The 26,925-nt window shown below is 41.1% G+C and overlaps 1 protein-coding gene across 9 annotated transcripts in view; it reads right to left on the reverse strand.

Moving 5' to 3' along the window:
* Positions 1 to 26,925, reverse strand: part of MACF1 (microtubule actin crosslinking factor 1) — a 341,743-nt gene that overhangs the window by 220,238 nt on the left and 94,580 nt on the right. Inside the window, exon 1 of one of the 9 annotated variants that reach the window (XM_055342060.1) lies at positions 10,118 to 10,265. The exons of 7 other annotated variants lie outside the window; for them this stretch is intronic. In XM_055342060.1, the coding sequence (XP_055198035.1) occupies positions 10,118 to 10,226 (109 nt within the window). In that variant the 5' untranslated portion in view covers positions 10,227 to 10,265. Of the gene's footprint in view, positions 1 to 771; positions 854 to 10,117; positions 10,266 to 26,925 lie in introns of those variants that run through there. One more of the 9 variants, XM_055342063.1, reaches the window with a different exon arrangement.

The raw sequence follows: 26,925 nt of genomic DNA on the forward strand, positions 1-26,925 counted from the left end.
AGGAAGAGTGATTCCAGAGTAAAGGACAGTTATTTAAATGAGTTCCCCTTTATGAAAAGCACACTACCTTCTCCTTACCTTTTTCATTTTACCAAGAACTTGATAAATTGAGATCTCATTCCAGCACCAGTCTACATACCCTGCTGTTTGGAAGCCAAAGAAACCTGTGGCCAAAAAGGCTGGGCCACTTGCTCAAGGTCACAGAACATGATTTTAATGAACTCTTGTCCTTTATCCAGGGAGATCTAAGTCACAGCCCATACAACACTCCTCCCTAGCCTGCAATTTGTTTTTAGGTTCCATTCCCAGACCACCTTGGAGCCTTCTTACCTCCTACAGCTGGCAGAAGAGAGTAAGTGAAAGAGGAAACCCAGGCCGTGACTCCTCCTCTGCTCCCCCCCCATTCTAGTTCGCTCAGAGGTGGACTCCGTAACCAACCAACTTCTGCTAAAAATACACCCTGGACTTTCAGAACTATGCAACATAACTTAAAAGTAGTTTCCTGATACAGGCAAAAAGAAGCGTGAGCATGAATTCAGTCTCTATAAAAAAGTCCCACACCCAAAGCTCAGGCTCTTAAATGCCAGTCTACAAGCTTAAAAAGTTCCCCAGGAACTAGAGCACCCCAGTCTCTTCCCCTGCACATTTTAACAAGCCCAGAAGTTGTAACATCTGCAAGACTTCAAAGCCCACATATTCCTATGAGTTGATGACAGCAAGAGCTACTTGGGATACACAGGCCCAGACAAGGAAAAAACTTCACATACTAACCCATACAGCACATGCGGCAAACCAGGTGGGCGTTGAACTCGTGCTCATCTTGGTAACTAGGCCACATGGCACTCTTGTGTCTGCTGACCCCACCCAAAAGGAGGGTGTTCCAAAGAACCTCCGGCTAGTGGTTCGTGCACCCTCTGCAGCTCCTCCAAAAAGTCTTCAAGGTAAACAGAGACAGCTAGCCAAAGGGCTATTCGAAGAGCAAAGAGAGACAGCAGAAGTAGAGAGACGTGGCTCCACCCACCACTTCCTAATGACCTCCTCCTCCCCTTGAGGTCAGAGAGGAAGCTCCTCCCTAGAGCACTTCCAAAAGCTGGGTTCAGGTATTCAGACAAAGAGCATCCCATTCAAAAGTGGCACCAGCTCAGTGTTTTCAGACCAAAGGCAGCATACGGAGATGGGAGCTTCATGTGAAAAAGTCCAGCCAAGTTACTGAGTAAGCCTGAACAGGTAGGAGGAGGCTGGTCTTTGGGTTACCCTCCATTTGCAGAGCCGAAGTTTGTGACCTGGCAAATCTTAGACAGCTGCAGGAGAGCTGGTAAGGTAGGACGGCTTACTGCCAAGTCAGGAATGGTGCAGCCGTTGCCCAACAAACTGTTCCTCTGGCTGGCCTCTTCTCAGGCAGAAGTACATATGAAGTGTTAACCAACTGAGAAGGTCCCACAATGGGAGAGACTATAACGGAGTGAATCCCATATGCTGTCCACTGCCGACAGACTCCCAGATTCTAAATGGAGCTTCATTTCCCCACATTTACAGCTGCCCGAAGGGAAGAGTACAATTTCTCCTCAATGACCCCACCTACTTCTCAGAGTAGCCCTGCCCCAGCCAGTCTCTCAGGTAGATCAGCAGGGCAGATTTCATCAACTTCAAAAATACTGTTTGCTTGTTGGTCCATTCTTTCTCCTCATCCAGCCAGGAACCTCATCCCCAAGTCCCCTTCCTCCTCCCAGAGCCTCCCACCCTGTCTCTGCAGTCAGTGCACTTAACTCAGCGGTGCCAGGAACCCCTTTATCCATCAGTGGAAGGCGGCTTGCTTGTTTGTCCAACTTGTTTTCTGAGTCCTGGCTAATTGTACCAGACACTGGAATGTTGAAGGAACACAATGAAGGGCTTTTTCATTCGGATGGCCCAGCCCATCTATCGCTTCTTCACACTTCTGATCCAACCAGGGGTTAGAAAAGCTGAGTCTCTGTTGAAGGCAGGAGAGCCGCCGATCCTGGCCCCACACTACTCAGAAAGGCTCCACTACAGATAAGGGCCTAATCACTGGCCCTCCGCCCCAGCTCCCTAAATAGAATGACTTCTTCAGGCTAAAGCTACTTCCAATCCTGTTCCTAAAGGCAGGGAGGGAGGGGCAACACCCAGGAAAGCCAGTTCGAAGAGATTAGCCCCAAAGACTGCAAGTGAAAAAGAGTAAACGTGAGCTTGCCTAGAGGCCACTCAATTTAAACATGCCCTGAGACCTGCCTCAGTACCCTGACAGCTTTCTTCACTCCCTACCGGGTAGCCCTCCCACCTACAAACTGCTAATAATCCTGTTACTACTTACTAATAACGGGACTCACAGCTGACTTTATCCCTCCTTGACTAAGCTCCCAGTCACCCCGATAACCTGAGACAACTCTACTCAGTTTGTTCTTCATATTAGACTTTTCTTAGTCAGTCTTGGACAGAAAGGGTCCTCCTAGAATTTACCTTGTCCTAAGAAGAGAAATGCATAAGAAATAGGGAAGAGAGAAGAAAAAGGAATAAATGTCTCCTGATTCATACTTAGTAACCTTTTCCATTATCAGATTTAAATTTCTTGAGCCTTGTATCTTCGATCTTCATATCCTGGTCTCTAACATATTTTGAAGGTGCTCAATAACCTAAGTTAAAATTAATTCAGCATCTACCATAACTGTTTTTTAATACTTTAAAAAGGCTAAGTAACTTGAGGGTGCCTGAGTGGCACAGCTGGTTAAGCATCCGACTCTTGGTTTCAACTCAGGTCATGATCTCAGGGTCGTGAGAGAGCTCCACATCTGTTTAGGACTCTCTCTCTCTCCCTCAGCAACACCTTCCCTCTCCCCCATTCACATGCTCGCTCTCTATCACTCTCTAAGTAATTAAAAAAAAATTTTAAAGGCTAAATAACTTGACCAATATTACATATCCATTTGTCCAGCTCCAAAGCTACAGTTCCTATTACACCCTACTGTTTCTGACAGGGACCTAATCCAGAATAACTACACTGCCATGAGGGGGCTGGGTATTTAAGGTGGCAGAATATTCCTCAGAAGATTAAGAAACAGAAATATTTGACTATAGCCAATTAGAGATTTAAGGCATATCCCAAATGAATAATGTGAGATAATTTTTAGAAATACTAAATAAGGGTAGCCTGGGTGGCTCAGCGGTTTAGCGCCGCCTTCAGTCCAGGGCATGATCCTGGAGTCCTGGGATCGAGTCCCACATCGGGCTCCCCGCGTGGAGCCTGCTTCTCCCTCTGCCTGTGTCTCTGCCTCTCTCTCTCTCTCTGTCTCTCATGAATAAATAAATAAAATATTTTAAAAAAAGAAAAGAAATACAAAATAATTCCAGAGTCTCTAAAAGTCAAAATAATCATCACCAGGTAAGGTTTGAAAAATGTGAACCAAAGCCTCCTCCCTGTTCCTCACTCCCCTGGGATCCAAACAGAATCTATGTCCTGTGAAGGCAATACAGACTGATGAAGTTAGGGTGGAGAGTCTTAGGGATGAGGTCAGTCTGACTGCCAGGAGGCAGGCCTTCCCTCCTAAGAGGTCCTGTGCCTCAAAAGGGAAGCTACTGCTGATAGCAAGACCTTGATTAAGACAGTCAGCTCTAAATTCAGAGGAGACCCGCCTGAGTAGTGATTACCCAGGTTATCCCCCCTTTTTTTGCCCAGCTTTTAGTCGTGTCATAGGTCATTGGGTGTCCAGAGATGTCAGGGGCAGGAAAAAGAGAATCTGGCTGCTACCTGTAGATATTTAAAATGTTGAATGGGGAAAAAAATAAAAAATAAAATGTTGAGTGAAAGGAAGAAATTCAAGTCAGTATTTCCATACACGGCTAGAAGTTATTGGAGAATTTACAAGCACTGACTTTCTTACAATAGCACAGGAAATTGAAGCTATACATTTATTTCCTTAAATGCCAGAATCACCTACGGTTAAGGATACTGAAGTGGACACAGAGTCTTTCCTTCTAAAATGTAAGACAATAATTCATAATGTATCACTAACTTTTTGCATACTCCCACATTGGCTTTTTTCACATTTCTTCATTCCCAACTGTAAAGACAAATATTTATACTTTGTCCATGCAGCATACAGAAAATTACTATGTCCTCAATGATTCCTTTTGTGGAAAAAGCATCATGAGTAGAGTAAACAAATTATATAGTTCTTGGAGCATCTGGCTGGCTTAGCTGCAAAAGCATGTGACCCCTGAACTCAGGGTCGTGAGTTCAAGCCCCACGTTGGGTGTAGATATTACTACTACTACTACTACTAATAATAATAATAATAATAAATATATACATACATACATACATACATAAAGCCCACAATCATATAGTCCTTACTATGGGCAGAATGTATTCTTAAAACTAACTCAAAACAACCATGCAGTATTATTAACCCCACTTACAGAGGAGGAAGCTCAAACCCAGACAGACTGACGTCAATCCATCAGCAGCGGCAGAGCTAGGATGATAACACAGGCAGTCTGATCCAGACCCTCAACCACAACTCCATGTCACATCCAAGTAAAGGCCAAATGATTGCTAGAAGCCACAGGAAATTAGAGACCTTAGTCTTTAATCCTCTCATTCAAAGGGAAATTTGAGGTGCAGAGGAAGTAAGTGACTGTCTAACATCTCATGTAGTCAGCAGAAGAGCCAGGACTTAGAATCCATGGCTCCTGACACCAAGTTTAGTGGTTTTCCTACACACTGCACAGATCTATAAAGAATAGCTAAGGAAAGAAAAAAGGCAAGGCTTCCACCTTGATTAAAACAGCTAATGGTAAAAAAAAAAAACACACAAAAACACAAAAACAAAAACAGCTAATGGTTTAGTTATCAGAGTAAAGATATATTAGATATATGACTGTTTACTAATTTACCGAATACCTGTTACATGCTTAACAAATTTTTAGATAAGATGAATGGAGGATGCTCAGCTAATGTCATAATAATCTCAAAAGGTGACACCAAATCTCACAGGACAAAATGTAATGACAACTCCTATGTCGTGTACTGAAGTTCAAGAAAACTAAAGGCATAGCAGTGTCTCTAGAGGGGTGATATCAGCAATTCATGTACTGTATCAGCATTTATGACTGATCTTAAGGTTAACAGACTCAAAGGTGTGATGGAGCTGATTTAGGGAAAAAAGAAAAGAAAAAAAAAGAAAAGAAAAAAGAAAAAGAAAAGAAAAGAAAACAGAAAAGAAAACAGAAAAGAAAAGAAGAGAGAAAAGAAAAAAGAAAAGAAAAGAAAAGAAAAGAGAAAAGGGATGCAAAAAAAAAAAGAAAGGGGATGCAGGAGAGGAAAGAAGGAAAGGAAAGGGAAAAAGGAAGGAAGGAAGGAAAAGATAGATAGATAGACAGATAATGCAATCTGAGGTTGCACTATGTTCGTATGGTCCAGATCCAGGGATTATAGCTGGTCTGCCTAGTGGGATGTTGGAAAATGGAAAGAACCTTAAGAAACTGGACTGTCCAACTCTTTTATTTTGCAGATTAAAAAAACAAGACAAAAAAAAAAAAAACAAGACCATAGAAAGGGACACATTTTTCCTTTGGTAAACACACAAAAATTAAAATGTACTTCTCAAGGAACCATAAAGCTTTTTTCTTGTTTATGTTATCATGATGTGAGATATTAATAAACTAAAACACAGGGCAGCTCTATATCATTCATACTGAAGCACCTACCTTGGGGCCCACATGTCAAGCTAAGCCAAGCCCTATAGGTATAAATGAATAGGACAAGTTCCCTGCTACAGCTTATATCGAATACTATCTTAATCCTTTCAATTTATTTGTTCAAGTAACATTTACTGACAGCTATTTTGTCTCAGACACTTGGGAAACTGAGATGAGTAAGAGTCCCTGCTCTTAAAAATCTTACACACTAATAGACTGTCATTAGTGGAGAGAGAGACAGACAAGCAGAACAAGATGACAATACAGGTTTGAATAAGAAGCACTAACACAGTGCCACTGACCCACAAAAGAGGAGCTCTTACTTCAGTGGAGGAAAGCTTTCCAGAGGCTCTAACTACTTACCTTGAAGGACAGGAATCAACTAGTCCAGTTGAAAAGAGGATATGGGCATTTGGGGTAGAGAACTACAAGTTTTTAAATGATGCTAGAGTACTAGGTGTTTGTAAGGCCAAGACAGGAAATAGAACTAGTGAAATAGGCAGGGAGCAGATCATAAAAACACCTTTTTTTTAAAGTTATCTCCACAACCAACATGGGGTTCAAATTCACAACCCTGAGATCAAGAGTCACATGCTCTACCCACCAAATCAGACAAGCGCCCCATAAAAACACCTTTATGTCATCCTGAAAAGTTTGAACTTTCTTCTTAAAAGCAGAGGGGAAGCACTGAAGGATTTTAAGCAGGAGAGTGATACAGACAGCTCTGTATTTTAGAAAGTTAACTCTGGCTACAGCTGAAACACAGGTGGGGGTGGGAAGGAGTATGGGGGAAATAGATTGTTTCAACAGCCCTAGGTATAAACATGAGGATGCAAACTAAAACAGTAGGAAGTGTTTGGAATAACAAGATAATATATGTGAATGTAAGTGTGGGCAAGGTATTTTGAAGACTATTTAAAAATCTAAATACTAATTGAAAGCAAAGTTCTATCTTACGAGTATTTTATGACTTCAATACAAACTGTCTATGTCTTCCTGTATCTTGTTTACAACTGCTGAAGAGACTATGATTTAGGAACGTGGTCCTAAGTTCCGGTTCTGTAAACAGAACTCACCAATGGACCCATAACATCTAGGAAAATGAAGGAATAGTGATCCATGACTCCTTCCCCACACTTCTGCTGTACTCCCTTCACCTCTCCACATGCACACCTGGCCTCCAAATTTTCAAAGCAAAACCAATCAATTTAACTGTCCAATGGGAATAATAAGGAGTTAGGGAATCATATATAGTAAATGGAGAAGGAAGAGTCTGGACTGGCAAAGATAGCCTTCAAACCTAAGCAAGCCTGACACCTAGAAGAGAAAGAACTTGATCTTTGCCAGGCTGAATTGGGACTAATGGGCCTAAGTTACAAAAGAGGTAACCTCCAGTTTAAAAAAGAATCCCTGTTACCAACACAGTGAATAGTCCATAGGTTGTATGTTCTACAATCACTTTTTCAAACAAATCTTATATGCAACTCAACATATAGAACATATAAAAACAGTATTTTAAAAAAATAAAGAGAGGATCCCTGGGTGGCTCAGCGGTTTAGAGCCTGCCTTTGGCCCAGGATGTGATCCCGGAGTCCTGGTATCAAGTCCCATGCGGGGCTTCTGCATGGAGCCTGCTTCTCCCTCTGCCTGTGTCTCTGCCTCTCTCTCTCTCTCTCTCTCTCTCTCTCTCTCTCTCTCTCCCTCTCCCTCTCTCTCTGTGGCTCTTGTGAATAAATGAATAAAATCTTTAAAAATAATAATTAATAAATAAATAAATAATAAAGATAAATAAAGCAGTGTTTAATAGTATAAATCAATTTTATAGGTTCAAATTTGTGTTGCATATTTTAAAGCTAAATGATATAACCACTCAAGTAATTTTGATTAAAATTAGAGATTAATTAATTACAGTTATATCCTTTGGTATCCAGTCTATTTCTAAGTTGCACTTTATCAGAGTGAACCCTTTTTTAAAAACTGGTTCATACAAATAGCAACAAACAGTAATAGTTTCACAGTGTGCCTGGTAATCTCAGGATATTATTCAAAAAAATTGATACAAGATACTGAAAGAATAGCAGAAATATTTGTTTCAATGTCAAATACTTTGGACATCTAAAATTGTGTACATCCTTTACAATACGTAAATATAGACTAGAAATGGGGGACAAGAAGCACAAAATCTTTTAGTACACACTCGGCCCAGTATTATAGTGTCATCACTTAGCAATGTGTAACCCATTCACTGTTATGGACTGAGCACCTGAGCCTTACCTAGAATTAACCAGGCACAGGACCTATGTTCTGTAGTATGTTCTGCAATAGGGAAACATTTCCAATTTAAAAAAAAAAAAAAAAAAAGACCAGATAAAAAGATACAAATTTCACTTTTTTAATAAACTGTACATTCATAAGGAGTTTAAATATGTACTTAGAGATGGTGGAGAAACTTTATTTTGGTGATATCCAACTGGCAAGTAGTATATTAGAGCATACGTGTTACTTTTTTTTTTTTTTTTAAGATTTTATTTATTTATTTGACAGAGAGAGAGCACAAGTAGGGAGAGTGATAGAGAGGGAGAAGCAGGCTCTCCTCTAAGCAGGGAGCCTAATTCAGGGCTCAGGGCTTGGATGACCTGAGCCAAAGACAATTAACTGACTGAGCCACCCAGGCATCCCGCATACGTGTTACTTTTAAAAACATTTTAAATAGATAAAATACATCTCAAAATTGAAATTAAAATAAATCTTAATTTATTTTAATTTATCTGGGTACAGAATCTCTTAAACACTTCTACAGAAGTTTTGGTATCTCTAATCTCCAATTATAAAACCCCTGCTCCAGTTTTACAGATAAATGAACACGGCACCTTCCCAACTATTAGGTACTAGAACCAAAGTTGTTTCACAAACATAAAAAACTTTTACAATTTATTTTTCTTTTTATTTCGATGCATTTTATGGATGTTTACAAAATGCATTTTCTAAAACATAAAAAAGAAAGCACTTGAAAGATAGGGCTCTGACTCCTAAGTATCATAGAAAATCCTATACTGAAGATAAACTTTTAAAATATTAATCAATTAGTGGTTTAAAAATGTCATTACTACCGTGCACAGGGAAAGGAAAGGAGCAGGCTCCTTCTAGATGGCAATTACTTTCTCATTGCATATGAAATAGTATATAGGGCCAAATAATTCATGCCTGTCTGCTCCTTTCTTTCTAAGATCAAGTACAGGCTTACATTTCAGGAAAGTCACTTTGGGCTATCTCCTTAAACACATCACCACACAAGCTAAACATATTTCTAAATGTCTGTTTTTGCTGATATAGACACATGCTGGGATCTGAATATTTAGTCAAAAGCTTTTCTGGGACTTACTGGAAAGGACACTGAGGAATGACTGAATCTAATTCTAATGCTGTCAAGCATTCATGAACTTTTAATAGAAAGCGAAGTAATAAGCCATCAAATCTCCATCTTAACTTGTAAGACACAAAGGAACAAGTATCTGAATACTTTGGTTTGAAGGTAGTAGGCAGATTACAAGGACAGTCCTGAAGGCACTGTGATCCGTGGGTGGACTCCAGAAGAAGCCAGTCTTTATTAGTCCTCAACCATGGAGATTCAGAATTAGCTAAACATGAGGCTGATTCCTGCACTGGGCTTTTAGAAATCAAAGGCATATAATGTAATTAATACCAAATACGAGGAGAAAGAAGGGTCTGCTTTTTTTTTTTTTAAAATCAGGGCCTGACTCCCTGGGGAAAAGAATAGTTAACTTCATGGCATTGAACAGGATGACTTAGATAAACAAGTAAACTCTACTGCTGCCTGAAGGGAAAGGAACAATTTTAATCTACCAAAGAGAACAGAGGCACCTTGGTAGGGACACCACTCACCCCTTCCTCTCACTGGCCTTTCCTCCTCTGTCTTTACTTATCTGAAAATACACCAAATCCAGAAACTTCTCTAATCCCACAAGTTTTCTCCTATCTCTACCTAAAAGGGTGATAGAATCACTGTATGTGTTTGGTTAAAGACAGAGATCCAGAAGCCACTTTGAGATTGTGAGAAAGTGGGGAAAGGAAGAGCTTGACTCTCTGAGGAAGGACCCAAGTCAGCACAGTTGCCACTTCCCTCAGCTTGGAGTCCAGACATCACCTCATCAAACCAGCACCCTCCAGCAGACAGCTGCACAGAACAGGGAAGAGTCCAGGTCTCAAACTAGTCCCAGGGTGGCCCAGTTTCCTCAGTAGGTCCAAACACGCATAAAGTCTCAGCACCCCAGCTGAGAAGAGGTACTGGCCCTTTAAGGAAAGCCACTGGGAAGCCCTCTGTCATTTACCCCACCCTCAAACGCCCCCCCAGTAGATTTAAAGAATAACTGGGTTCACACATTACCTGCTCTGCCTCTGGCACATCTCTTCCAGTACAGGACACCGGCAATCCCAAGAACATGAGTCAAAATAAAGATGGTTGATGGCAAATAAGATGAATCTAAGAGCGGCATTTCCAGGCCCGGCTTTCCTCCTCCCCTGAGTTGAGCCACAAGCCCACAGCTCGGCGCAGGCCTCCGAATGCCTTTCTCCTGAGGTTACTGCTGTCCTGTCCCAAACTGTCAGCACAGAGGCGGCGGCCCCAGCAGTGTTGTCAGAAACTTCCTGGCGGCTTCTCCTCCATCTCGCCCCTGACTGAAGGGCAGCCCTAGATGGGGCTAACACCGCACAGTGTTTCTCAGACAAAGCCCAGGAAACAACTGGCCAGGGGGGGAGGGGAAGGAGGAACCAGGAGAGTGAAAAGGAGCGCCTAAGCTAGTGCTGGGCTGACTCAAATTTCTATCTTTGGCATCCTCTGTCCAGCTTAAACAAACAAACCTCAGACCCTTCTATAAGAAGGGGGGGTGTCAGAGGACGTCACACTCTTAACTTTCCATTCCCCGCCAGGCTGGAACGCCAGGCTTCAGGATGAAGCCAAAAGAAAAAAGTCACAGAATTACTAGGCAATCACTTGTGGGGAGGAGTTAAAAGTACACAAGGACGTATTTTAAGTGTCCATGAGTAGTACCCTGGCCAGTCGGGACAACCCTTCCACACCCACGGCCTAGGAGGAGGAGGAGAGGCGCCAGAGCATCACATACACAGCAAGCTCCAGGAGACAGATCTGACATCACGGAGCGATGAAGATGAACGAGGAGGACAAAAAAAAACCAGTGTTTTCAGAGTTGGAAAATCCACCACTAGCTGCCCAAGGGGATACGGGGAATAGCTGCTCAATGACAGTAGAAAACAATGCCTTCCACAAAACTAAGGCCTGCTGACAAATGAAAACCTGATACGGAGGCTGTAGCAACAACTGAAAACACTTTACCACCACATACCTACTAGAAGGACTAAAATTAAAAAGATCGATTATATCAAGTCTTGGCAAGGATATGAAGCAACTGGAACTTTCATACAGTGCTGGTGAGGGTGTAAATCGGCACAACTGGTTTGGCAGTTTCTGGTTTGGCAATTTCTTATAGAGTGATGCATCACATACCAAATGATCGGGCAATATCACTCCTAGGATTTACCCAAGAAAAGTGAAAACATTGTGTTCACAGAAAAACCTGTATGTAAACTAAGAGCAGCTTTATTCAAAATAATGAAAATCTGGAAACAGCCCAAAATCCATGAACTGGTGGACTAATAAACAAATCACAGGGCGTCCATACAATGGACTACAACATGGCAATAAAAAAGGAACAACCTACGGCTACCACAGCCTGGATGACTCTCAAGAGCACTGTGCTACATGGAAGAAGCCAAACACAAAAGGCTACATACTGTATGGTTCCATCCACGTGACATTCTAGAAAAGCAAAACTATACATAGGACAGAAAGCAGGTAACTGGTTGCCAAGGTCTGGGGGTGAGGGAAGGAACAAACTACAAAAAACACAAGGGAACTTTTTGTGGTAATGGTTCCTTAAACTGTATGCATTTGTCAAAATCCACTGGATTGTACACCCAAAATGGTGACTTTAGTTGCACATAAAATATACTTCAATAAACCTAACACACTGAAAACCTGGAAAGAAGTTCACACAGCCTAAGTTGAATATGCAAAGGCCTCCTTGTACCACTGTTCCTCTTGTCACCTACTTTTCTCTGAAGAGATTTTTTATAAAATGAAGTGTGGATACAAAACATAACACAGAAGACCCAATAGCGAGGAACACATCTAACATCCTCTGTGACACCTTTCACTCGGGGAAGAGTTATAGCTTCTCCTACTAACAAACTAGTTCTTTATTTATTCCTATGGTGCCTTTTATACTATGGTATGTAAATATGCTGTATTCTCTCACAAATAAGCCTTAAAAACACAAATTGTTTTAATATCCATAAAGTTACCCTTATTTATTTTATTTATTTGGGGGGAATAGGGGGAGAGAAAGAATCTTGGGCAGGGGGGCTCAATGCCTAGTGCAGAGCTGGACATGGGGCTCCATCTCACAACCCTAAGATCATGACCTGAACTGAAATCAAGAGTCAGACGCTCGGGGGGTGGGGGTGAATGGGTGACGGGCACTGAGGGGGGGCACTTGACGGGATGAGCATTGGGTGTTATTCTGTATGTTGGTAAATTGAACACCAATAAAAAATAAATTTATTATTAAAAAAAAAAGTCAGACGCTTAAGCGACTGAGCCACTCAGGTGGTTCATTCCTTTATTTGTTTAAAGCTATAAGAAAAATAAATAAAAGAGGAAGTGTTTTAGATTTGAATAATCTATTAAACAAAGGGATAATAAAGGGCCCTTGATGGGTGAACAAATGCAATATATTTTAATCTGGCATCCAGATCATCTATAATTTTGTGCGAACCCATATCTCATTTATCCAATATTTACTGTTTACTCTGTTTCAGGCTCTGTTCTAGATACTGGGAACAATGAATAAAACAAAGACCTTGCTTTCATGAGGCTTATATATGAGTAGGAGAAGATGGAAAGTAAACACAAACAAACACATATACAGTTTGTCAGACAAATATAATGGAGAACACTAAAAGAGATGAAGAGGAGAAGGGAGTGTCAGTAGGGTCAAGTTTCCCGTTTTATATATAAGATGTTCAGGGAAGGCTTCTCTAATAAGATGGCATTTAAGCAGAGACCTAAAGAATATGAGCAAACCAATCATATGGCTATCTAGAGAAAAGATGAGCCAAATTTTTTAAGAAGCAAGTGCAAAAGGCAAAAGTAGATTTGGTGTGTTCAAGGAACATGGGGAAAACTATATTGATTGGAGCCCACAGAGAAAAGGGGAGAATGTCAAGAGATGAAGCAAGAGAGATTATCAGATCACCTACATCTGTATAGGCCACTCGTAAAGACTTTGGCTTTTATTCTAAATGAAGTAGGAAACCTTTGGAAAGTTTTGTGTGAGTGTGTGACAGGATTTTAAAAAGAACCCCCCTTGCTGCTAAACTGAGAAGAGACTATTGAGAGGCAAGAATGGGAGCAGGGCCACTAGTTAAAATGCCATTACAACAATGTAAGTGAAAACTGGTGGCTGAAAAACAATAGCTGGGACCAGAGTGTGGTGTTAGAGCTGGCAAGATGTGGTCATATTCTGGATAAATTATAAAGGAAGAGTCATCAGAATTTGCTCATAGACTGGATGTGGGGTGAGGACAGAGCCATGGACAGAGCCTTGGCACTAAGAGTTAAGGCCTGAGAAACTGAATGAACAGAACTGCTACTTCCTGAGATGGGAAAGACCATTGGAGAAGCAAAGGGTTTGGGCCTCACTGGTGGTTGTAGTTGTTTTTGTTTTGTTTTGTTTTGTTTTTTTGTTTTTTTTTTTTTTTTTGAGGAGGGGGCAGAAATTCTCTTTTGGATATAGCAGATTTGAAATGCTAGTAGACATACCAGTAGAACTTTGAATATGCAACTGAATATCTGAATCTAGAGTTCCAGGAGAGACCCAGGATGAGTTTTAAAGCCAGAAAATCAGGTGAGATCACTTGGGGAGTGAAGAGAGAGAGAGAGGAGATGAAGTTCATGGACTAAGTGTGGAAAACCCTACAACATTAGATAGGGAAGAGGAAGAACCATCGAAAGAGAAACCAGTGGATTAGGAAAACCAAAAGATCATGATGCCCCAGAAGCCAGGGGAAGGAAGTGTTTTAAGAAGAAGTAATTAGGGGCACCTGGCTAGCTCTGTTGGGGGAGTGTGTGACTCTTGAGCTAAGGGTTGTAGGTTTGAGGTCCATGTAGAGTGTAGAGATTACCTAAAAATAAAATCTTAAAAAAGAAAGAAGTAATTAATCATTGCCAAAGCTCTTAATGCGTCATGATGAAGATCAAGAATGGACCACTGAGGGACGCCCGGATGGCTCAGCGGTTTAGCGTCTGCCTTTGGCTCAGGGAGTGACCCTGAGTCCCAGGATCAAGTCCCACATCGGGCTCCCTGCATGGAGCTTGCTTCTCCCTCTGCCTGTGTCTCTGCCTCTCTCTCTCTCTGTGTCTCTCATGAATAAATAAATAAAATCTTAAAAAAAAAAAAAAAGGGACCACTGAATTTAGGGATGTGGAGGTTGCTAGTGACTTTAATAAGGGGAGTTTTGATGCCAGAAAAGACCTGACTGGAGTGATTCATGAGAGAATGGGATTTAGAGGGCTATGACGAACAGCATGGTGACTACAGGTAAAAATTTTTTGATAGATTGCATATGTGAAAGCTGTGAAGAGAGTGTATCTTAAAAGTGCTCATCACAAGGGGGGAAAAAAACTTTTTGGTATCTATATAAGGTGACAGATGGTAACCAGACTTACTGTAGTAATCATTTTGCAAGATATGCAAATATCAAAGTATTATGTTGTACACCTGAAACTAATATAATGTGTCAATTATACCTCAAATATAATTTTTAAAAGTTAAATGTAAAAAAGAGAGAAGGAGGGGAAAAATTAGTGACAATGAAGTGAAAAATACTCAAGAACTTTGCTGTAAAACAAAAGCAGAGAGGGATGTACGGTCAAGAGAACTTTTCTTGACATGTGAAATGTATTAGTGTTTGCTGAAAAGAATAAGAGCAACAGAAGGAAAATGGATAGTGGAATCCAGGGGAGACTAAACCAGAGCTCCCTCTGGAGCAGGGCTCTCTTGCGAAACAGAACATTTTGTTCATTCATTCAATTTAAAAACACAGAGCATAAAGCTAGACACGGTGGACACAAAGATGATGATAATGACCCACGTCTTGCTGTTGGAGAAGCCCCGGAGCTTTGATAGCCAAAGAAGTACTTGCTTGGAAGGGCATTTATAATAATATACTATACTAATACTATGATATGCTAACATGTATTGAGTGGCAACTAGAAAACACTTTCACATCTGTTACTTCATTCAACTCTGACAATATTATTAGCATTAATGCTATATTATACATTATTAATTATTATTATAAATGGGGATATTTTATAAATCAAGAACTTGGGGCTCACAACATTTTGTCACCTATACTCAAATTTTAAAGTTTTATTATAAATAAAAAATATTTTTTAAAGAGAAACTGGGGCTCAGAAAAGTCAAGTTATTTTGCCCAAAGTCACAAAGTAAGAAGATGAACTGACATCTGAACTTTTATCTGCCTGATTTTAAATCAATGTATTTTATCACACTGTCTTCCTTTACTAAAATGTTCTGGCAAACTAAGTACATCAACTTAAACTTAGATATGTATATGTCTGGGATACTTCCTCTTTACAAGGCTTTGTACACAGCCCCACCCTGCTCTAAGGAAAGAACTTCAACACACAGCACAGTGCTAGTGCTGCCTATATCACCATTGTACAACTGTCTTTTTGCAGTCTTATAAATATCTTTACTATGTTTTCATTTCCTAAAGTAAAAGCCATTTCTCTACCTTATTCTACTACCAGAAGCCATTGCAAAACTATCTTAATTAGAAAATCACATATCATGCTTGTGCCGTCAAAAATACCTAGATAAAAAATCCAAAGCACTCGAATGTCAAGACACATTCTGAACCTACTGTTATTATTAGAGAAGACAATGAAAGGTATCCAAAGCCATTTGCTCTTCATAAGATGGCACCCTATACCTTGGATACACCATTTTTCTACATGTTTCCAGCCTCTGTGTGTATGTACATTTGTCTAGAGGGAGAAAGAAGGACTGCCTTTGTGAAAACAAAATGAATTTTTCACTTAACAAAACTAAAATGGATCTGTGTGCTGTCATTTATAGGAAGTGGTTAGAGGCTGGCAGGAGGGAGTGACTCGGGGTTTTTTTTAGAGATCATTTATTATACAAAGAATGAGCCATTTAAAGTCATATTTAGCACCCCCCAGGATATCCCTTCCATACAGCCATTAGGCAGGGCCCCAAACCACCAAAGAAGCCCTGTAAAAAGCAAGACTCTAAACTTCATTAAGATTTTAGATCTGCCTCTCTTTAGGGTTACTTCACTCATGAGAATTTAGGATGGTCACCCACAACCATTACCCACAAGAAATCTCAAAACAAGGCAACACCTCAGAATCACTAACATTTGCAACTGAGATGAAAGGAAGCCTGTGAAAGGGGGCGCCGCAACTGTTACTCACACTGCCATGGAGTTATACCTGGTCTCAAAAAGCTTGTGGACAGGGCAGCCTGGGTGGCTCAGCGGTTTAGTGCCGCTTTCAGCCCAGGGGCGTGATCCTGGAGACCCGAGATCGAGTCCCACATCAGGCTCCCTGCATGGAGCCAGGTTCTCCCTCTGCCTGTGTCTCTGCCCCTCTCTCTGTCTCTCATGAAAAAATAAATATAATATAATATAATATAATTAAAATAAAATAAAATAAATAAAATAAGCTTGTGGACAAGCCTCTTAACTTGAGCAGATATGGACTAAAACTCTAAGACTCATTTAAAAGACTAAAATCTGGGAAAACAATGCTTACAAAGAGGAGGCATTTTTCAAACAACAAATATACCTCAGATTAAAAATTTGGTAGAGACTGGGGGTGCCTGGGTGGCTCAGTTGTTAAACATCCAACTCCTGATTTCAGCTCAGGTCATGAACTCAGGGTTGTGGAGCCTACTTAGAGTTCTCTCTCTCCTTCTCCCTCTACCTCCCGACCGCCTCCACTTGCAGGAGCACACACCTTCTCTCTCTCTCTCTCCTTAAAAAAAAAAAAAAAAAAAAATTCAGAGACTAGCGTATGACTAATAGCACTGGAAACCCCAGGCTTCTGAAAATGGCAGGATCCAGGCATCAAAGCCTGGCCCTGAGCTCTGGTCATCTGTCTCCTTCCATGAGTCCAGTAGGCAGAAGGACTTGTGTTTCACAGGAGCTAATCAGAAGACACTGTGACTCCTGGCTCTAATGTCTAGCAATGTGGGATTTTGACAACAATCAATACACGAAGGCCCAGAAATACCTACAAAGAATATTCTACATACCCAAGTGTGCCTGAAAATAGTAATGTTAGAAAACTCTCCCAAATTTCTTGCTCAGTAATCTAGATTCCATAAGCTTTATAGTAGCAAGGTAATTACAAGCTCAGTCTAAAGTCACATCACCTAAGTTCAAATCCAGACTATGTTTATGTCACATTAGCACTTTTGGGCAAATTATTTAATTAACCTCACACAGCCTCAATTTCCTCATCTGTAAAATGACACTACTAATAATAACCGTCTCATAGAGCTGTAGTGAGTATTAAATGAGTTAATATATTTATGGTGCTTAGATAATGCCTGGCAAACAACCTGTGCTAAATAATTATTTGCTATTATTATTATTTGAAGGAGCAGCATACAAACCACATCTGACCACAAAGACCTCTGAATACTGTGCAGACTGCACAAAACCTTAATAAATTGATTATCTCTCTAACTTGCCTAATCCCAGTCTCCAACATGCCAATCCTGTCCACATTCGCTGTGAGTTTAATTTCCCTGACACATGCGTAATGACCAGTACATCTTAAATGCTTAATAAATATCCATTTGTAATTTTATTCTAAAACTTTCAATTCCTCACTGTCAGCAAATTAAATCCAAAAATCTCCGGGCTTTACAATATTTTCCTCATTTACTCTAGAATGTATTTCCTTCTCATTCCCTCAAGTCAAAATCCCATTTGTATAGACCAGCTTAAAACCAATTCCATAGAATTTTCCCTGGTGACTCCCTCCATCCCACCCTCTCTTGAGATTATATTATACTTTGTTTGCTTATTTTTACTCTCTCACTCAAGTTTTTGAAGCTAGATGAATTCTGCTCTCCTATATGAAATCTCATCCCTAAACAACTATTTGTGTAATGAGTGAATTAATTAATTAATGAACAAGAAGAGTCCAAAAGAGCACTGTGAGAGCCAAGGGTATAAGGGTGGAACATACTGAAAAGAACTAAACAAGGTCCCATAAACCATGAAGAGTCACAAAATATAAGTATTTCTTGGGAATGCATCTATTTTGACTGCAAAAAACATACTAGAGAGAGCAAATGCCTGGAAAATTATCCATCTTACAGCAGGAATAACTCACTATTCTCTAGATGGCCCAGCAGATAACACACACTAACAAAGAAGCTGAACCACTTTTAACACCAGAATTCTAAATCCACTTGGGAGTTTTAGGAAAAAAATGACTCCAAGAACACAGTAGAAATTTTGCTTTTTCTTAAAGCTGGCAAAAAACTGATTTACTGATCCAGAAATTTCACAAGAACATCTAGAACACTCTGTATTTTATTTTTTAAATGGAGAACAGAAAGGGCACCCAGGGGATGCAGTCAATTTAACATCTGACTCTTGTTTTGGGGAGGTCGTGATCTCTAGGTTGTGAGTCTCCACGTTGTGGGTCGGGGTTCAAACATCATCCAGCTCTGTGCTCAACAGGGAGTCTGCTTGAGATTCATTCTCTCCTCGTCTGCCCCTCTCACTCTCTCTCTCTCTCTCTCTCTCTCAAATAAATAAATCTTTTTTAAAAACGGAGGACAGAAGACAGTGGATCACCATTTTTAAAGATTTTTATTTTAAGTAATGTCTACAGCCGATGTGGGACTGAAACTTACAACAGGTCAAGAGGCACATGCTCGAATGACCGAGCCAGCCAGGCGCCCCTAGAAAACCCATTCTTAGAACCCAAGTGCCTCTTTCTCTGCCCAGAGTTCTCAACTTAACACATTCTGTTAGCCAAACCTAGATTCAAATTCTGACTTCACAGTTTCTAGCTGTGTGTCTTTGAGTGAATTACTTAATCTTTTTCATTCTCAGTTTCTTCATCTGTAAAATGGGAATAATAAAATCACCTCTTCATGGTGTTACAGTGGGGATAAAGGGAGAAAACACATGCACTATCTGGCCCACCAGATAGCATTCACTATTGACTTTTTTTTTAAAGCATTAAAAATTATCTCATTAATGTTAGCTATTGTTGTTATTGTTACTCTACTCAAGCTTTTATACCCCAACAGGGTATCGAGACAACTTCAGTGGCCAATGCTAAGAGGTAAGTCAACGTAAAATGTGTGGTATTTAACAGCTCTAAGCTGCCAACTCAATGAATAAATCAAATAAGGTTTCAATGGCATTGCTTCAAAAAGGGAAAGGACAAAAATATTTAGTCCATCTTAAAATCCATATTATTATTGTAAATAATCTCTCTTCAAGAATCTGATTATTCACTGAACATGGGTGTTTGCCAGCTTTCCTCCTCTTGCTTGGCAGAAGGAATAAGATAATAACTACTCAGACTTTGCCAGAAATGCCTTCCTGGCCTTCTCTACCCATTTCGACTTTCCATTTATTCCATAAATCCTTCACTAACATTGATTTCTTCCAGTAGGGAGCCGGTGAGGCCAGCAATGAGGTTATGTCATTGAAGGTATTTGGAGAGCAATCAGAGAGAGGTCGGAGTCAGGAGGGGGAGGGGCAAGATGGCGGAAGAGCAGGGTCCCCAAATCACCTGTCCCCACCAAATTACCCAGATAACCTTCAAACCATCCTGAAAATCTACGAATTCGGCCTGAGATGTAAAGAGAGACCAGCTGGAATGCTACAGTGAGAAGAGTCTGCGCTTCTATCAAGGTAGGAAGACGGGGAAAAAGAAATAAAGAAACAAAAGGCCTCCGAGGGGGAGGGGCCCCGCGAGGAGCCGGGCTGAGGCCGGGGCGAGTGTCCCCAGGACAGGAGAGCCCCGTCCCGGAGGAGCAGGAGCTGCACCAACCTTCCCGGGCGGAAAGGGGCCCGCAGGGAGTTGGAGCAGGACCCAGGAGAGCGGGGATGCCCTCGGGCTCCCGGGGACACTAACAGACACCTGCGAGCGCAGGAGAGTGCGCCGAGCTCCCTAAGGGCTGCAGCGCGCACCGCGGGACCGGAGCAGGAGCAGCTCCGAGGGCTCGGGAGCGGCTCCGCGGAGGGGGCTGCGGGGCGGGAGCGCGAATCCAACATCGCAGGCCCCGGAGCACAGGGCGCCGGGACACAGCCCAGGATCCGGCCTCCCCCTGGGACAGGCAGAGGCCGGGAGGGCCCAGGACAGCAAGGACGCTCCTGCCCCAAGCCGAGCAGATCAGCGGCCCCGCCCCGGAGCCTCCAGGCCCTGTAGACGGAGAACCGAGAGCCCGAGCCCCGTAGTTCCTGCGGAGGCTAAATCCAGGCTTCCAGAGTTGCCATAGCAACTGCGGCTGTTCCTCCTGGGGCCCCACGGGGTAAACAACCCCCGCTGAGCCCGGCAGCAGGCAGGGGCAGAGCAGCTCCCCCAAGTGCTAACACCTGAAAATCAGCACAGCAGGCCCCTCCCCCAGAAGACCAGCCAGAGGGACCAGTGATACTCCCCCGTGTTCCAATACAACTTGTTTTTGGCCACTCTGCACTGAGCAAAATGACTAGAAGGAAACCTCACCTCAAAAGAAAGAATCAGAAACAGCCCTCTCTCCCACAGAGTTACAAAATCTGGATTACACTTCAATGTCAGAAAGCCAATTCAGAAGCACTATTCTACAGCTACTGGTGGCTCTAGAAAAAAGCATTAAGGCCTCACGAGACTTCATGACTGCAGAATTTAGATCCAATCAGGCAGAAATTAAAAATCAATTGAATGAGATGCAATCCAAACTAGAAGTCCTAACGACGAGGGTTAACGAGGTGGAAGAACGAGTGAGTGACATAGAAGACAAGTTAATGGCAAAGAGGGAAACTGAGGAAAAAAGAGACAATCAATTAAGGGACCATGAAAACAGATTAAGGCAAATAAATGACAGTCTAAGGAAGAAAAACCTACGTTTAATTGGGGTTCCCGAGGGCGCCGAAAGGGCCAGAGGGCCAGAATATGTATTTGAACAAATCCTAGCTGAAAACTTTCCTAATCTGGGAAGGGAAACAGGCATTCAGATCCAGGAAATAGAGAGATCCCCCCCTAAAATCAATAAAAACCGTTCAACACCTCGACATTTAATAGTGAAGCTTGCAAATTCCAAAGATAAAGAGAAGATCCTTAAAGCAGCAAGAGACAAGAAGTCCCTGACTTTCATGGGGAGGAATATTAGGGTAACAGCAGACCTCTCCACAGAGACCTGGCAGGCCAGAAAGGGCTGGCAGGATATATTCAGGGTCCTAAATGAGAAGAACATGCAACCAAGAATACTTTATCCAGCAAGGCTCTCATTCAAAATGGAAGGAGAGCTAAAGAGCTTCCAAGACAGGCAGGAACTGAAAGAATATGTGACCTCCAAACCAGCTCTGCAAGAAATTTTAAGGGGGACTCTTAAAACTCCCCTTTAAGAAGAAGTTCAGTGGAACAATCCACAAAAACAAGGACTAAATAGATATCATGATGACACTAAACTCATATCTGTCAATAGTAACTGTGAACGTGAATGGGCTTAATGACCCCATCAAAAGGCGCAGGGTTTCAGACTGGATAAAAAAGCAGGACCCATCTATTTGCTGTCTACAAGAGACTCATTTTAGACAGAAGGACACCTACAACCTGAAAATAAAAGGTTGGAGAACCATTTACCATTCAAATGGTTCTCAAAATATACCCTAAAAACTATAGAACACTTCTGAAAGAAATTGAGGAAGACACAAAGAGATGGAAAAATATTCCATGCTCATGGATTGGAAGAATTAATATTGTGAAAATGTCAATGTTACCCAGGGCAATTTACACGTATAATGCAATCCCTATCAAAATACCATGGACTTTCTTCAGAGACTTAGAACAAATTATTTTAAGATTTGTGTGGAATCAGAAAAGACCCCAAACAGCCAGGGGAATTTAAAAAAAAGAAAACCATATCTGGGGGCATCACAATGCCAGATTTCAGGTTGTACTACAAAGCTGTGTTCATCAAGACAGTGTGGTACTGGCACAAAAACAGACATATAGATCAATGGAACAGAACAGAGAACCCAGAAGTGGACCCTGAACTTTATGGTCAACTAATATACGATAAAGGAGGAAAGACGATCCACTGGAAGAAAGACACTCTCTTCAATAAATGGTGCTGGGAAAATTGGACATCCACATGCAGAAGAATGAAACTGGACCACTCTCTTGCACCATACACAAAGATAAACTCAAAATAGATGAAAGATCTAAATGTGAGACAAGATCCCATCAAAATCCCAGAGGAGAACTCAGGCAACACCCTTTTTGAACTTGGCCACAGTAACCGGAGAAGGACAAACAGTGTATGTTCTCATTCATTTGGGGAATATGAATAATAGTGAAAGGGAATATAAGGGAAGGGAGAAGAAATGTGTGAGAAATATCAGAAAGGGAGACAGAACATAAAGACTTCTAACTCTGGGAAATGAACTAGGGGTGGTGGAGGGGGAGGAGGGCGGGGGGTGGGGGTGAATGGGTGACGGGCGCTGAGGGGTACACTTGACGGGATGAGCACTGGGTGTTATTCTGTATGTTGGTAAATTGAACACCAATAAAAATTAATTTATAAAAAAAAAAAAAAAAAAAAGAATCTGATTATTTCCCCCCACAAAGTAATAATGAGATCTAGCTATTAAGTTTTTTCCAGGAAACTCTGGTAGCCAGTATCTTAAATAAATGGAGAAAATTCAAGGGAAAGAAGCTTTGTCCATGGAGATTGCTCCTGAATTTTGCTAAGGATTGTTATTTTTATCCAGAAATATCCCTCATTCCAAGTGAATTCATGATGGAGAGTTAGCATCTGACTCCTATCCAGCCTAAACACATTTTTAAAATGCTTTCCCAAATAAAAATGGTTTCAATGGCAAACATCTTTTAGTGTGGTCTGGCTAAGAAATATGTGATCCACTTTAGTTTCTCGGAAACACCTTGGAATGCAAGAGGGCAGAATGGGCATGTGGCTGACAAAGGGTGAGGACCTCAACAATAAGAATAAGGTAAACAGGCAGGCTTTAGAATGATAATTGCTAGTTATATTCAAGACTCAGAAGAAGAGTCCAGGCAACGATGATAAGAGGTAGGTAAGTGAGACCAACTTAAACTACTTATCCATGGAAACCAAGCTTTGCACACAAACAGCTAATTTTAGATCTCTGCGAGATTGTTTTCTAGATCCTAGCAGTAGTCCTAAATGATAAAGAGGGAAAACTTAACACCTGAAGACAAAGATTTGTCAGTTTTATACCTGCGGACCCCCAGAGCCTGCTCTGAACCCTAATCCACAACACAAGAATCATTTTGGTTTTTCTCAGGAGAATCTAACACCAGGCTTTCTCTCTCTCAGGAGAATCAGATCACCAGGCCTGATCTTCTAAACTGAACTTCAGTTTCCTAAAGTGTACAATGTGTATAAATGTACCCGTTTCTCAGGGTTGTAGGTAGGTACACACCAGATGCTTAACAGTTTTCTTCCCCGGTTTCCTTTGATTTTTTTGAAAAGTCTCTTCCAGTCTTATTTATAAAACCAATTCCACCTCAGTCTTGGTTTCTTGCTTCACCTAGCGCTTGAAATAATCTGTTCTTCAAATACTCAATAGATAGATATTTTTCTTTCTTTTTATTGGATTTTTTATTTTTCTAATTTTGTAAATTTGTATTATTTTCATGTTCAAAATTAGACATCTTAAAATGATCGGTGTACACCTGACACTGATATAATACTGTATGCTAACTGTACTGGAATTTAAAAAATTAAAAGAATATTTCATATCCCTTTCAGTTCCTTTCCATTGTGGAATCTTCAAGTAGTTACAGCTTTATAAAAAAAAATTGCTTTACCTTGCACTCTTTGACTACAAATATTACCAGAGACTATTCCTAACAGAGGGCCCCCCATAGGCATCCATTTCTTTCTTTATAGCTTGGGATTGCCCCTGGAAATCTCTTAGATCCAGTTGTCATTGGATCCACAAAATTCTTAATACAAGTTCACATTTTTAGGATGCCTGGGTGGCTCAGCAGTTTAGCACCGCCTTCAGTCCAGGGCGTGATCCTAGAGTCCTGGGAGGGATCATGGAGTCTCGGGATGGAGTAGCATGTCGGGCTCCCTGCATGGAGCCTGCTTCTCCCTCGGCCTGTGTCTCTGCCTCTCTCTTTCTCTGTGTCTCTCATGAATAAATAAATAAAATCTTAAAAAAAAAAAGTCCACATTTTTTATTTCTGCTCTAATATTAAAAAAAAGTGCTCAATATACAAAGGGGCCACAATAAAGACAAGGAATTTTTTTTTTTAAAGATGAGGAATCTGGCAGTTTCTCTCATTTAGAGCTTAAACCCCCAGTGACCCCTACTGGACAAAGATGGACACAGAAGACTGAATTTTATAACCAAGACCAAAGATTCTGTGACTGCTTTTATTCTATTTGTGTGAAATTCACACACATAGCATTTTCATTACACAAGCTCAAGCTTGCTTCAAAACCCACACACACGACATAAAAGGCAGAGATGCTAGGTCCAGTCAGTTCACTCCTTCCATGAAAACATTCTCACCTCAAAGTTGGTTGGCTTACTGGCTGCGCCAACTTGATCCCCAGTATTCAGAACTTTGTGAGATTTTTTTTTAAGATTTTATTTATTTGACACAGAACAAGCAGGGGGAAAGGGGGAGCAGTAGGCAGAGGGAAAGGTAGAAGTAGGCTCTCCGCTGAACATAGTGCCCTACGTGAGGCTCAATCCCAGGATCTCGGGTCACAACTTGAGCAAGAGGCAGGCGCTTAACCGAATGAGCCACCCAGGCACCCCATGTGATGAGTTCTTAAATAGAGGAAAGAACAGGCAGTGAAGAAGCAGTCACTGGCATACAATCCCTACCCCCCACTACCCTACATTTTTCCATTTCCAAAACTGACTCACTCTCAGCTCAGCCCAGACTCCCTACCAGCAGTCAGGGCCACTATGTGTGCCCAGTGAGTAATGTTTCCCCAGTGCATCCTCCCAGCTGCCTCTGACTTAACAAGTCAGGAAAGGAAATATGGGTAACAGTTTTAAGGGAAGAGAACACACACTCCATCCTGGAGACAGGGATAGTTCCTCTCAGCCCTCTGCAGGGACTCAAAGCTACAGTGAATTCCCTCTAACGGCAGCCAGGTGGCAATGCAGAAACAGTCAAAGGCAGAAACACCAATGAGAACAATAAACCCTTACTCTCTCAAATCTGAGAACAACAGATTCTATTTTGGATAAAACCAAAAGTCGTGGATATTAGGCAGAGCCCAATCTAGCCTAGAGGTTGGTTATGGTTCATCACCACAGACTGTCTAGCAATAGCTTGCTCAGTGGAGATTGCAAGCCAGACTCAGTATCAAACTGTCTACAATCATCAGCCTCATTTGTAAGGCAAAACCCTAATGAAAACTGAATCTCAAAGAAAGGTATAAATACCTGCCCATCTACCCTCAAGTTCCCAAAGGAGGGTGATGAGGAAAAGGATGGTATTACATTTTTGATTAATCAGTGACTGGCACAGCTGATATTCAACAAACCCTAAACAGACAATAGTCATCATAGTTTTTTCTTTTTAAGATTTTATTTACTCATCAGAGTCACAGAGAGAGAGACAGAGACACAGACAGAGGGAGAAGCAGGCTCCCCACAGGGAGCCCAATGTGGGACTCAATCCCCAGATCCCCGATCACACCCTAAGCCAAGGCAGACGCTCTTAGCTCAGCTCATCGCTCTTCGGCTGAGCCACCCAGGCGTCCCAATAGCCGTAGTTTAACTTTCCCCAGTAGATATTCCTGGAGCATTTAAATCTCTGAAGTTTATCTGAAACATTCTGGAAATGCCTGTCAAGAGCTAGATAATTTTCGACACAACTTAAAGATAACTTTGAAGCAATAATCCTTATGAATTACCAAACAGCAAAACTCCAATTAACTAGGACTCATCCAAATTGGGTCTGCACTCTACTGGTAAATGAAAAAGAATCACCCCAAATGCATAATATCACTGATTTTTGAAGATTTCCTTGTAATCAGGGCACTTTCAGTACAGTTGCTTGTGTTTTTCTCTTACCTATAATCCATGGGTCCCTGATACTCTGGAATAAAACTATTAGCCAGCTCAGTTTTTCTATTAAACCTATAAATGAAGAGCCTAATTTATCGAAAAAACAAAACAAAGAAAGAAAGAAAAGAAGAAAAAAATTACCTATGACAAAATTTCCTAATTACTAAGACCAAAAAGATTATGTACAAAAATGTTCAAGAAGAATGAAACAGAAAGTGCCCTTTGGTTAATCCTGGATTAATGAGAATATTTGATTAAGCACATATCAGATTTTATCACTACATTTAGCAGTTCAAGAACTAGAGAAGGAGGTGACAGTTCCAGTTCTGTTCCTAGTTTATCATATGACTGTAGGATCACTTAATCACACTGGATCTGTTTATTCATTCATAAAATGAGCTGACATTCTAGAGCTCTATATTCTTTTCTAGCCCTAAACTACTGTGGTTTTGTGAAATATTTAGTTGCCTAGGTTCTATGTTGTTACCCATGACAACAACAACAACAACAACAAATTACAAAGCAGTCTTACAATACACTTTAAAACCTTACAATCTAACTGGGGAAGTGGTATGTGTATAAATAATTATAGCATAAGGCAGTATGCTGTGTCATGAGGGTGGTAAGACCACAAGAATTTGGTGCACAAGAAATCTAGAAATTCAGTCAATGGAATGGTCATTTCCAGTAGGAGAAATGTTTTTTAAAAAAGGCTTCCATGTATTGAGGTACATAAATTTGCTC

Source organism: Nyctereutes procyonoides, unplaced genomic scaffold (genome assembly GCF_905146905.1).
Source record: "Nyctereutes procyonoides isolate TBG_1078 unplaced genomic scaffold, NYPRO_anot_genome, whole genome shotgun sequence".
In the NCBI taxonomy this organism is placed as follows: domain Eukaryota; kingdom Metazoa; phylum Chordata; class Mammalia; order Carnivora; family Canidae; genus Nyctereutes; species Nyctereutes procyonoides.